Source organism: Populus alba, chromosome 4, assembly GCF_005239225.2.
Source record: "Populus alba chromosome 4, ASM523922v2, whole genome shotgun sequence".
Classification (NCBI taxonomy): Eukaryota; Viridiplantae; Streptophyta; class Magnoliopsida; order Malpighiales; family Salicaceae; genus Populus; species Populus alba.
The window spans coordinates 19943246-19957475 of record NC_133287.1 but is presented as its reverse complement, the minus strand read 5'-3'; the positions used below and the strand labels follow the sequence as shown (position 1 = coordinate 19957475).

Genomic DNA, 14230 nt, shown 5'->3' with positions numbered 1-14230 from the left:
GACACAAACTTATTAGTTTTAGCACTTAAATTTGTGCATTGATCATTACCATTTTGTTGCGATTAAAAAAGATTAGGTCTAGAGTAATCGTCATCTTTTTTAAGTTAGGTAAGTCTCTAATTTCTAAGATTTTATTTTATTATATTTTCTTAACTTTTTATGTAGTGTTTTGAATTGTGATAACGGTTTTTTTAGGTGTTTTTGTTTGAAAATGTATTAAAATAATAATAATTTATATTTTTAAAATTCATTTTTGATATAAACACCATTAAAAAGATAAAAAATTATTTTTAAAATAAAATCAAAAATATTTTTTTTAAAAAATTAGTTTTTAATGGCAAATAAAAACACGTTATTAATTTGGTCTTTCTTTAAATAATAAATAAAAGTATTTACCTGTTTGAAGTGTGGTTGCGATTATTTTTTAAAATGTTTTTATTCAAAAATACATTAAAATTAATATTTTTTTTATTTTTTAAAAATTATTTTTGATATCAGCATATCAAAATGATTTAAAAATATCAAAAATATATTAATTTTAAAAAAATAATAAATGCATCAAAAAAACACACTTGAAACATCAATCTCACTTGCCTAGCAAATAATTTGAAAAAAACATAAATGCATCAATTTAAAACTTGGAAAAATGCTTTAAACGATGCTTCAAATAATTTGAAAAAAACATAAATGCATCAATTTAAAACTTGAAAAATGCTTTAAAGATGCTTCAAATTAATTTAAAAAACATCAAAAATAATTTAAACACTTTTAAAATGTAAAATCACACTAGCTTAAATCAGCTGTCCCAGCAAACATCATTAAATTATTAATATATCAATAGTCACATCTCTCTTTAATTAATAAATAAATGCATCAAAATCACTTGGCCCAGCAAAACCTTCTAAGATATTAATAGGCACGGATTACCGTCATATGTTATTGGGCACAGCTCTAACAAAATAAAAAATCAAATATTTTTTAAAATTAGTTTTTAATCGCAAATACAAACACGTTATTAATTTGATCTCTCTTTAATTAATAAGTAAATGCATCCAAATCAGATGTCCCAACAAACCCTAATAATATATCAATATGCACATCTCTCTTTAATTAATAAATAAATGCATCAAAATAACTTGGCCCAGCAAACCCTACTAAGATATTAATAGGCACGGATTAGGAAGAACTCCATCATATGTTCTTGGGCACAGCTCTAATACTACCAGAGTGCTTCTTCTTGCAAGTTCTAGTGCAGTAGTGAGGGTCCACAGGCACCACCATTCCAATGGAGTCATATTGACAATTTGGGGTCTGTGTTTTTCTTGGTGTGTGCTTTTCCCATGATCGGGGCTGCAAGACGTTGTCCCCTTTGGATTCCCTCTTCTTCGCTCAACAGTAAGCACAAGCAACATCTCTCTCTCTCTCAAACCCAACACTACTATTCTCGAGACTTGCCATTTTAGACAAACTCCAGAAAGGTTTCCCGTCCTTTTTCTCTCTGGCTTTCCTTCCCAGTCCCTGACATCTCTTTTGTTCCCATACAGAGAGAGGTGCAGTAATGGTGTAAATGACAGTAAGGAGAGACAGCCACGTGATCGACCAGAAAGAACCCCAAAATGCTTACTATTTAAGGAACGGCTCTGTTGCGGGTGAAGGCCACAAGACAAATGCCCTACTGGTTTGGCACGTAAACAAGCCTGTTCACAGACTTACACTTGAGCTTTACACTCCCTTGGTATCATCTCTCACAACTGGCTAGCTCCAAAAACTCCCTTCTTTTTCACCCACCATGCCTGAAGAGTATTGAGAGAGATGCTAAAATTTCTCTCTAATGTCTTTGTTTTTATCGGATTGCTAGGTAGCCCAGTGTTCATCGCTAGTGCTTCCACAGACACAATCATATCTTCACCTTCACCACGTGCTCTTGCCTTTTCTTAACGGGTATCTGAAGCCCACAGCCCTCTTTGCTCTATAATTCACTACATTTGCATTCCTGTCTATTTATCTAACCAATCGATCTTACAGTTTTCCTTAAAGGGTTGTTCATTGTTTCTGTTATTCAAGGCGAATCCTCAGTAGCTAACCAATCTGTCTGACATTTTTGTACTACCAATGAATAGAAAGCTGGCCCAGTCTTTCATTTCTAAAAATGGGTTGTTTTGGTTCTTTCTTTTGGTGGTGAATAATTAGTTTGAAGTGATTTTAGTCTTCAATGGCTTCAATTCTTCGGTTCAGAAAGCTATGTTATGTAGAGCCTGTGAAATTTCAGTCCTTTCAACCCCAAAAAATCGACAAGAAAGAAGAAACTGTTGCCACCGAGGCCAAAACTGCCTTGGAAAAAAACGAGAAGAGGAATAAAAGGCAGCCAAAGGAATGGAGCTGTATAAACTCTTGCTGTTGGGTAATTGGGTACTTGTGCACTACTTGGTGGCTTCTTTTGGTCTTGTTTAACTGCTTGCCAGCTACATTTCCAGGCTTTCAGGTCCTTGAATCACCTGGAACAAGACTTAAACTTGAAGGCTTGACAGCTCTTCATCCAGTTGTTTTGGTGCCTGGCATTGTCACTGGAGGACTAGAGCTGTGGGAGGGCAAGCCTTGTGCAGAAGGTCTTTTTCGAAAGCGACTTTGGGGTGGTAGCTTTACTGAGCTTTTAAAAAGGTTCGTATTGTAATTGAGAATCACATTTTGTTCCATTTCATGCCTTAATTCTGATAACATCTGTGAGTTTATAGTGTAATTTGTGTCGATTGTGTTAGTTTAAGCACCTATTTCTTAATGCAGAACCAAATTTGGTTCACTTTGTCAAACCCCCTCAGCATTGTGTAAGTACATTTTTTGGGGTCATTTTGTGTTTCAATTGGATTGCAATTGTGAACTTATGTGGGAATGGTATCAAATGTTTTAGACCACCGTGCTGGTTGAATAACCTGTTTCTTGACAGGCGAGGTTATATATCTTGACACAGTCGAATTACATCGTAATTTTTTTGCTAAATTTAATGACAAGTTTGAATGCTCATTGTAGAGGGTTTTGGACCTCTATGTTTAGTTGGAGCCTATCCTTGCTTTATGAGATTGTTCTTGCAAGATTAAATCATTCATTGCTCCATCAGTTCGGTAATCAGATTACTGAATTTATATGTGAACTGTGTTTGGAAATTTAGGCCATTGTGTTTGCTGGAGCATCTGGCTTTGCACAATGAGACTGGTCTTGACCCTCCAGGCATTCGACTACGTGCAGTGCCAGGGCTGGTTGCAGCTGACTATTTTGCTCCAGGGTACTTTGTTTGGGCTGTACTCATTGAGAATTTAGCAAAAATTGGTTACGAAGGGAAGAATATGCACATGGCAGCGTATGATTGGAGACTTTCTTTTCAAAATACAGAGGTATAGAGGCTCTTCCCCTGCCTTTAGTTATTCACTAAATTGGGAGGATTAGCACATTATACTAGTCGTGACTCCGATAGCCAGCTTTTATTGTACATATGCGCCACTTCATCAAGTGAAGTAGAATAGCCAGCAGTAATCATTGTGTAAATGGTTATAATTTTTCTAGAACATGGTTTTAATTTGCAGTTTCAATCGAGGTAAAGTAGATCATCATGGATATTACGTAACAGTCATGATTTTATCATACATATTTAAAACTTAATACCTGCAATTAACTCCAAACTTACTTGAGCAATGTGGAAAAATGCTTTAAAGATGCTTCAAATCTTTTTCTCATAACACCGAGTTCCTTTTAATCGCAAATTGTCACAATGTTTATGTTAGATTCCTTGAAAAGAGTATTTTTTCTAAATAATCTAACATAAATTATCTTCGTTGCAAGCATGCTTATGTGTCCCATTACAAGTTTTCCATGTCATGAAAACAACGCAGAACCATTTCTGGTGTTATTCAAAATCCTTTTGATGTTTCAGTTTCCCTCCCTGTTCATGTTCCTAAGATCCTGATCAGCAATTTTGTTTAAGATTAATTTGAATCTAGTCTCCACTAATACATTTCTAATTGAGGATGAGCAGATTCGGGACCAGACACTAAGTAGATTGAAGAGTCAAATAGAGCTTATGTATGTAACAAATGGCTATATGAAAGTGGTAGTGGTGCCCCATTCCATGGGGGTTATCTATTTTCTTCACTTCCTTAAGTGGGTTGAAACACCTCCTCCTTATGGGAGGCGGTGGTGGTCCAGGTTGGTGTGCAAAGCACATAAAGGCAATCATGAATATTGGTCCAGTATTCCTTGGTGTACCAAAAGCAGTCAGCAATCTGTTCTCCGCCGAAGCCAAAGACGTGGCATCTTTAAGGTTAGTATTTGCAACCTGTCTCTCATTAGATGACATATATCTAGTGACTATATGCCTGGATAGAGCAAGCTAGTACAATTTGTTCAACAGACAACGCACCTAATGGTCCATCTCAGAGTCGGTCATGTAGTTTTTTTTCACATGAAGTTCACAATATTGTAGAATTATAAAAATAAGAAAAAATGTACTTATCTGGAATGCTTTTTGTGTGGACAATGCAGAGCTATGGATCCTGGTGTTTTGGATTCTGAGATTCTCAGACTTCAAGCCTTGGAGCATGTAATGCGGGTGACTCGAACATGGGATTCAATAGCATCATTGTTACCTAAAGGAGGAGAGACCATCTGGGGTAATCTGGATTGGTCTCCTGAAGAGGGGCATGCTTGTGATTTTGTCAAAGAAAAGATACTCGCAAGCTTCTGCAGGTGACAAGGATACAAATGACAGTGATGTGAAGATGGGTTTTCACGTGAAAGAATCAAAGTACGGAAGGATCATTTCTTTCGGGAAGGAAACATTGCAGTTATCATCCTCACAGCTTCCCTCTGTTGATACAAAGGTACTCTTTTACTGATCTTGTTACTTCTTACTGTGAGAGTTTGCTAGGTTATGAGATAAATATCTATGGAATCCTTCATCTGATCGATGTTACATCTTCTTAACCATCCTTGATACAATATCACTCATTTTCACAAGAGGCCTATAGCCTTGCAGTAAGGCTCCCACCTATGCGGAAACAAATTCTTCATTTTCTTGAGAGAGAGCCTTTACTTCCGGCCAAAACAAGATCACTTAACACAAAACAAGATCTTAATACGTTGAACAGAGAGAGCCTTTACTTCCGGCCAAAATTTTGGACTTCAAAAGAAAAGAGGCTGCATTTCATGAATAGGTTGCTTCTTCGAAGTTTATTGAAGTGAACAATCAAAGATTGTATCAATTCGCAGATTGGAATTCGTTTCTATTCGCGCTCAATCTTATTAAACCCTGTTTAATAACAGTGGAGATCAAGCGATCCTTTAATTTGATTTTGGAGAAATGTTCTTTTCATTTGCATACATAGATGTTGATAAAGATGCTTCAACAGGAATTTTTGGGCACAAGAACCAACAAGAACACTAACTCAGCATGTGGAGGAGAGGTTTGGACCGAATATGATGAGATGTGCAGGGAAACCATCCCAAAAATTGCAGAAAATAAACCTTATACAGCTAGAACTGTTCTTGATTTACTCCGTTTTGTGGCTCCGAAAATGATGCAACGTGTTGAGAGTCATTTATCTTATGGGATAGCCGACAATCTTGATGATCCTAAATATAATCGTTACAAGTACTGGTCTAACCCACTAGAGACCAAGTGAGTACAACTGTCCTTCTGTTTTGTCTCTCTTCATTTAACCATCCATGCAGAGTTTTTTTTTCACGTTTCGAAATCTTCCACATACATTCTTAAATAGAAGACATTTTTTTTTGATAAAGTGGATGGGTTTTCTATTTACATTTTTCTGAAATTCTTTTATCATTGTTTTACTATATTTGCTTTTTTAAAAGCTAGTGTCTTGATGTCCTTTTTTTCCGTTTAGTGCATAATGTCCAATCTTATGAGTTGAAGCATAAATCTTAATGGTGTAAACGTTGGGATTCTGTTTCAGGTTACCTGATGCACCAGATATTGAGATATACTGCTCATATGGTGTTGGAATCCCCACCGAGAGATCATATATCTACAAGCTATCACCAAATGATAAGTGCAAGAGCATTCCATTCCGGATTGATAGCTCAGTTGATGGAGATGAAGACAGTTGCTTGAGAGGTGGAGTATACTTAACTGACGGTGATGAGACTGTGCCGGTAATAAGTGCCGGTTTCATGTGTGCGAAAGGGTGGAGAGGAAGAACCCGGTTCAATCCATCTGGCATCGCCACCCACATAAGGGAATATCGGCACAAGCCACCGGCTAGCCTCCTAGAGGGAAGGGGTCTGGAGAGCGGAGCACACGTGGACATTCTGGGAAATTTTGCTCTAATCGAAGATGTCCTTAGAGTTGCTGCTGGGGCCACTGGTGCAGAAATTGGAGGTGATAGAGTGTATTCCGACATCTTCAGGATGTCTGACAGGGTAAATCTCCGGCTATGATCATTTTGCACGAATTGACACCGCCAAAATTCACCATAACGCAGAAAGTTTACCACAAGGCTCGGAGAGAGAGGAATGGAGTTGCAGCAACGAGCCATGTCGTAACAGTGATTAGTAGTATCATATAGTTAAAGGCTGTGGAGTTCTAGTGATTCCTGGATCAAGGAAAGCAAGTACTTTAGAGGCGAAGGAAAGGTACACAAGATAGCGGAAGAAGCATTATCTTTAGCAGCCTGCAGGAGTTTCCAGCTGAGGTTTGGACAAACCAGGCTGCGCAATCTTGTCCTTGTCCTTCTCCTTGTTTTCCTTCTATCATGTTAATAAATTAAGATGAACATCATGAACTAATGAACTCTATGATTAGTACTCCTACTAAAATATGGATTTGTTTTTGTTTTTTAAAATATTTATTTTAAAGTATTTTTTTAAATTATATTAAAATAATATATTTTTTATTTTTAAAAATTTATTTTTAACATTAACATATCAATAATCTAAAAACACTAAAAAATTATTAATTTAAAATATAAAAAATAAAAAAATAAATTAAAATGCAAGAACAAATAGGTTTTAATTTATTATTTATTTATTTATTTATTGTTTTTATTTTTTTATATAGTATATTAAAATAACTGAAAATATTAAAAATATTAATTTTTAAAACATAAAAATAACATGCTCTAATTTATTACTTATTTATCTCTCTCTCACTTCTATTTACTGAAAGTGTTTTACTTTACCTTTCTTTCATTAAAAAAAAACAAGCCTACGGAAGAATATATTACTAATAATTATTACAAATAGCCTCGCAGAACCCTTCAAACCAAATTATTTGTTTCTTGACTAAATTATGATTTTCACATGGTGGCTTGTTCAAAATTATAATAATCTTTTTTTTATTCAATTGGTGAGCTTGAAAGAGGTAATTCAATGTAATATTGTTTTTAGAAACACTAAAATTAAAGAAAAAAATAATTTTTATTTTTATTTTTTAATTTCAACATTTCATTCAAGAAATTTCTGAAAACTATTTTATTATATCAATCCTTAGGATTTTGTTAGGTAGAATTAGATAGAAATTTTGTGTTATGGTTTAACAATCCCATTAAATATTGATTTATGACATAATATAACAAAAAAATTCAAGTTCTATCCTGAACTTAAAATTCTTTAAAATTAAAATTTTTATCTAATTTAATGTATATATCTTGATATATTATTCAACCCAAACATATAAATTAAACTAAATTTAGTTAAAATTTACACATTTTTATCTACCTGGTACTTCTTCTAATTGGATTGAAGGCATCAAATGTTCTTTTTACAGTGATTAAAAAAAGTTGTCAAGACAGTTATAAAATAAGTTAAGTTTAATTGAATTTTCATATATATATATATATATATAACAAGTTGCCTCCAAGTTGAGTGTAGAACTCTTCAAACCTAATTATTTGTGCATTGACTGGATTATTTGTAAGATCATGATGTATGGATATTTTATTTAATGTGAATTATTACAATCAATAGCTGGTGAAGAACCCTAAGAAAAGGTGGATTGGTTTTTGTCTCTTATGATTTTTATTTAGAAATATCTACCGTTGCTTTTATGATTTTATTTTACAAATGTATTTAAAATAGTACATATTTTTTATTTTAAAAAAATATTTTTAATATTAGAATATCAAAATAATTTAAAAACACTAAAAAATATTAATTTAAAATAAAAAAAAATAAAAATATTTTTTTAAAAAGCGTCTTTGAAACATAAAAAACAAACAAATTCTAATTTATTACTTATTTATTTATTTCTCTTATTTTTTATATTAACATATCAAAATAATTTTAAAATATTAAAAAATATTAATTTAAAATAAAATAAATAAATAAAATATTTTTTAAAAAAATATTTTTAAAACACAAAAACAACTATACTCTAATTTATTACTTATTTATCTCTCTCTCACTTAAAGTGTTTTCCCTTACTTATCTTTCATTGAAAAGAAAAAAAGCCTGCGGGAGAATATATTTACTAATAATTATTACAAATAGCCTTCAGGTTTGATCGCAGAACCCTTCAAAACCAAATTATTTGTTTCTTGACTAAATTATGACCTTGAATTTTCATAACAAAAAAAGTATATATAATAAATTGTCTCCAAGTTGATTGTAGAACTCTTTTTGATGCCCTCCCCTTTGCATGAAGGGACTACATGGAGTGTTGTAAATAAATAAATATATAATTTTTTATTTAAAATTGATTTTTTTTATATGTTAATAACAAAAATAATTTTTAAAAAATTAAAAAAATAAATTATTTTGATATATTTAAAACACATTATTAAAGGCTGCATATATTAAAAATATCATCTAAAAATAATGTTTATTTTTATTTTAAAAAAAAATCATCCATAAAAAGAGTAAAAAAAACTTTTTCAAATTTAAATACATAACTTCAAAAGTAAATATCATTTAAAAAAAATGCTCTTCAAAAAAAATAAAAAAGAAAAAGAGGTAATAATTTAAATACAAATTAAAAATATATAGATAAAAACCATTTAATTAAAAAAAATTAAAAAAAAAAAAAATCAAAGCCATGCAAGCTCGCTTGACCCATTTTATAACGTTCCCTCAATTAGATTTTTTTAAAAAATATTATTTTAATATATATTCAATTAAAAAATATTTTAACAAATAATATTTATTATATTTTTAAATAGATCTTTCGATCTTGGTCTCACATGTTTTTTATAAATTTTAAAATGCATTTTTTGCACGAAAATATATCAATATTTTTTAAAAATGGTGATTTTAAAAACATTTCTGCACCTCGTAAACAAAATGGTGATTTTAAGAAAGGAAAAAAAAGGAGAAAGATGGGTACAGTTTGAGAGAAAAACGGTCAGCTTGAAAATGTGACTGGTCCAGTTTGAAGAACAATTACAGATAAAGGGACTAAAGTAGTAAGGAGGAATAATTACAGGTACCAAACGCACCTTACCCCACATCTTTATTTGCCCTTCGAATAAAATAACGTTTGAATAACTTGCCCAACACAGTAGAGTAGAGAAGAGAGGGAAGAGGGAGGAATCGGTGGAGACCAGGAGATGGATTACAGTCTAGCAGCGCTTAAGCTACTCTGCGTCCAATTGAAAGGCGCCAGCGAGACTCCTTCTCAAAACGCCTTGACTCTCGGCGGCATTCTCTTTCAACGTGCCTGGTTACAGGTTCCTCCTCCTCTTTTTATCGGCTCCCCATTTACCCCTCTTCCACTTCCCTTATGTAATTCCTTTCTGCTGTTGTTCTCAGGGGATTTTGGTCTCCAACGACGGCGACGGTCGTCTCCTTCTCGATGACGGCAGTGGTGTCATCGAGCTTTGCCTTTCTCCCGACTTCCGTCTCCGTCACTGGGACTCGGGTATCACTTTTCCCTTTCTATTTTTTTATTTTGGCGCATTTTAGCATATATTGGTGCATTTTAGCATTGACCGCTGTGTTTTTCTTGGGTGCATTTCGGAATTTTGGATTGTACAGGGATGTATGTGATGGTAGTTGGAGGGTACTTGTCCGTCATGGCGAGACCCCTATGATTAAGGTAAATTTACGAATTGATCCCCCGAGTTTTAATCAAATACTTGCGAACAATTCGTTTTTACATAGTTCAATAGAACTTACTACTTGATCCACCTATTTTCTGTCAAATACCTGCAAAGAATACATTTTGTTCAGATTTTGATCATGTGGATAACAGTTTATTTTCAAATTCTAGGTTCATAAGATGGTTGATCTTTCGGCATTTCCGGATCGAGAAGCAATGTGGTATCTTGAAGTTATGGAGGCATATAAGCTCTTCTACCAGCCCTTAATTGAAGAGTTTATGTGATTGCTTAGATTGTTTGTTCAGACAAAGGAACTGCAATTCTAGAACTGCGAAATTCTTGCAGATGCATTCATGTTCATAGTCTTGAAATATCATGCAAATCTGAGTTATGGTTTATGTGCCTGTGCTAACAATCTCTTCTAAACCACCATGAAAATAGGGGAAACTAGAATACATGGAGGATAAAATGTGCAAACCTGATTTCCCAGATTGTGGCATAAATTTGCATAACCTAAACTGCACCAGAGATGCTTTAGTTTTACCATTTGATCGTTTCCACTTTTAAGCATGGTTGCATCAGGGAAGGGCATCCCATCACCACAACACCTCCAGGAATTGGATTGGTATTTTAACAAATTCCAGCAAAACTCCTGGGAGGGCACGAATTCTTGCATCAAGACTGGCAACGGCCAACTTTATAGAGCTGGGATCAATTATTTCACTACACGTGATCGTTGGATTCTATGTTTCCTCACGGTCCAGAGAGATTTCATCTTAGCTACAGCATGTAGCCATGCACTGAGGGACCTGTGTCGTGTTCCTACCGCATGAGATTCCCTGAGATCTTGGGGCATTAATGGAAGTGTTGCACACACAAACAATATGGAAGATGGACCACTGATTAAGAATACTGACTATTCTCATGAGCTGCATCAGAGTTGAGGAGAAAAGAGTAGAAGAACGTGGAGTATGATGTGCATAAGTTTTTCAAAATCAAATTAATGTGTTTCTAATACAAGTTCAAGAAAAATAAGAGAACAGGATATTACTGTGCTTCTAGTATTTTGTATTGAGCTAGAACTGGTAAAGTCCTTGGTTTCTTCGCAGGAATTATCTAATTGTCGGTTGAGAAGATCATCTTCAATAATCTCAGATTTGCTTGCCAGAACCAACACAAACTGATACAGGCTAGACGGGCTTATATCATTCTCTGTAACTCGAACGAGTAACCTTGCCGGAGAACACTCCTTGCTTTCACATCATCTGAAGCCAACGGGAATACCTCAAGCAATCGCTGTAAGAAGGGCAACTCTGGGAAGATCCAACTTGTCTTGTCTAGTTCAATTAGGGGCTAAATATTTGCAGAAGATTGCGATTCAGGAAGAACTTTTCTGATAAGAAACAAGTAAAGTTACCTGTGACATCTCCGAAGCTATACTGAGCACATCAGACAGAATGCTTGCTGCTAAACAGCAACAGTAACACAGGAGCTGGCAACCTGCTATTTAGTCAAGCAGCAATAGATGAATAAGCATGGACTAGAACATCCAACACAATTGCAAATTATCACTGAAAGATTTAACTCTTCCCGCAACTCGCTTCTTCTTGTGGAAAACTTTATCAACAGGAGGTAGAGTCCATGCACATTCTCGTAAACTTTTAAATAGGCCTTCCACAAAACAGTTCTGCTAAATTTTGTTTTTTAACATACTAGCAAATAGCTTAAGCAATAGTGAGAGAAAAAAAATTAATGATTTTATTTCAACTTCATTTATTTTAGAATCCTTTTAATATTACCACAAAAAAAATTGTATTTTTTTTAGAAATTATTATGCAGCTAGGCACATAAAACTGCTTGTTACTTAACATTATTAGTTATAATAGTATGATGAAGAAATTGTTCTTTAATCATATAATCTTTGAACTGTGCATTAGAAACAATATAGTCTTTTCACCATGATTAAATTGGTACTAAAATTATACGAGGACATAGTAGTTTTTTTACCATTTCTGCATATTAAAATGACTTTTTTATCCTTAGAATAAAAACATTAAACTTACATCTAGGGGTTTTTTAGTTTTTTTTAAATTTTTAGCACAATAGAATAACTCAGTTACCATACAAAATATACTAAACAATTTTTAGGGGGCTTTTTTGTTCTTTTATCTTGGGTTTTTGGTTAATATCAAATTAACTTGCGAGTATTTTTATATTTGAATAAAACATGAAATATTATTAAAAAACTTTCCGTGATGAGGTTTTCTAATGATCAAACATTGCCCTTTCATAAAAAAACATTTGAATCACCTCAATATATCTTTAGTGATAAGGTGATGCGTGTGGTTAAAGGCTTTTCAGTTTGGCATCAATAATTTTTTTATTTATTTATTTTTCTTTCTTTCGCAATTTACATATTTCTATCTTTAAAATTTCAAAACAACTCTTTTAACATATTATTCTTTCAAGTTCGGTTAGTGTTCTTTGTATTATAATTTATTTTATTTAAAAATAATTCATAAAATTAAAATTTCTTTTCAATTTCATCTCCCCCTTGATCGGCTCATTATGTTAGTTAACATAGTAAACGATTCAGTTCGATTTTGTAATCAGTTTCTATCAGGGCATTGTTTCTTTATTCTTATTCATGACTGATATAATTATTTGAAATCGAGCTAAAAATTGTGATTTCTGTATCTTGTAGTATATTCTCTATTATCGGGATAGTACCTTTTGAAACATCTTGTTCCATGAATGTCAAAATCAGACAGAAAAGCCATGAACTTGGCTGTTGACAGGAACCGTGTCTTTATGACCTGCTGCTAATTTCCCATTCCCAAAGCCAATGGGAATCTGGTTGATGCAGGAGAGGGATGTTCCAACTTAGCTGACGGGAATGTGGTTTTGGCCTTTTGGGGCCTGCTGATAAGCTTGGCAATGAAAATACAGGTGAGTTGGTTTTTTTATTTGCTAGTCATGATTTGTTGAGTTTTTTTCTTAATTACTTTTTGCTCGACTATTTGAGATTCTGTAGTTGCAAAAATAAATCACCATCATCTTTATAACTGTGTTCCTCCCCTCTCTTCTCCCTCCTCCCTCCCCCTCTCCTCTCTCTCTCTCTCTCTCTCTCTCTTAAAACTGTAGAAATTCAGTAGTATAAGCACGGGCATGTTGCTCTTATCAAATGCTCAAAAGGTGTCGTCAAGGTCACAAATACAGGAAATTGCCGGAGCGGACACAACCACAGGCGGAGGCACGGCAAAGGCTGGGGGTGGGCTTTAGTCTATGTCAAAATTTTATCAATATTTTTTAACTAGTTTTATGTAAAATAAATTCATAATTTATAATTAAATTATCAAAAAAATTATAATTTATAATTAACTTTCAAAGTTCATGTATTATTAGGCAGAACTTTCTGAAAACAAACTTAATAAAAGACAATCTATATACCTAATTGCTCCGTGTTTTTGTGCAGCATTTACAACCTGGAAGTATACATGCAGTGGACCGATTTGCTGCAATTAGTTAGGTTTAGGCATTGCATATAGCTTGATTTTCTACAGTTTTTCATCTACCATACTGGAAGCAATGAGCCATGAATGTTTAAATTCTCAATAGTTAAATATCATTCATTTTTTTTCTCAAACAGTTACCTTTGCATATAGCTTTGATTAGTGAAAATTTGAAAATACGTACATGCTACCTGCTTTTAACAATTATTTCTTACCTGGTCTTATACATCGACAACACAGTCCTCCTGTATATTGGAAGCACTACTAGGCAATGTAGCCTTCCATCTTTGTTGTTCGTTTTATCTTTTCTAGCTTACACATCATATGCATATCGCCAGCCTGTGGATCACCAGTATTTTAGCTTTTAGAAATAGTATTGGTTTGGTGGCTCTTAATTGTGGGTCCCAATGTTCCATATTTTGGTCTTCATCTCAATTCGCTGAATGCCTTAATTGAGCATTAATTCCGAAATTGACATCCATCGGTTCTTTTTCCAATGTTTTTCGTTTTTACCATGGCAAACAAACAAGCACAACCTTGGACTTCCTTTCCTCCTTGTAAGCAGGACAAAATCCTCTCTCTATATATATAATTCAGAGGGAAAAATGACCCTTCCTGTAATTAAATTTTTCCCGAATTCAGTTCTAATTGCCACTGCTCTTTTTGGTTGATTGTAAA

The 14230-nt window shown here is 33.6% G+C and overlaps 2 protein-coding genes across 2 annotated transcripts; both read left to right on the top strand.

Annotated features, from left to right (window-relative positions):
- Positions 1-1065: 1065 nt before the first annotated feature.
- Positions 1066-6848, top strand: LOC118030178 (putative phospholipid:diacylglycerol acyltransferase 2). The gene is given in 8 exon segments (XM_073408838.1): positions 1066-2658; positions 3164-3386; positions 4025-4171; positions 4173-4309; positions 4531-4699; positions 4701-4868; positions 5397-5665; positions 5961-6848. Coding segments are annotated over 8 exon segments (2043 nt in total). The 5' UTR covers positions 1066-2212; the 3' UTR covers positions 6445-6848.
- Positions 6849-9498: 2650 nt separating this feature from the next.
- Positions 9499-10438, top strand: LOC118030175 (uncharacterized). Its single transcript, XM_073408417.1, is given in 5 exon segments — positions 9499-9668; positions 9751-9859; positions 9976-10002; positions 10005-10036; positions 10211-10438. Coding segments are annotated over 5 exon segments (402 nt in total). The 5' UTR covers positions 9499-9548; the 3' UTR covers positions 10325-10438.
- The last annotated feature ends 3792 nt before the right edge of the window (positions 10439-14230 follow it).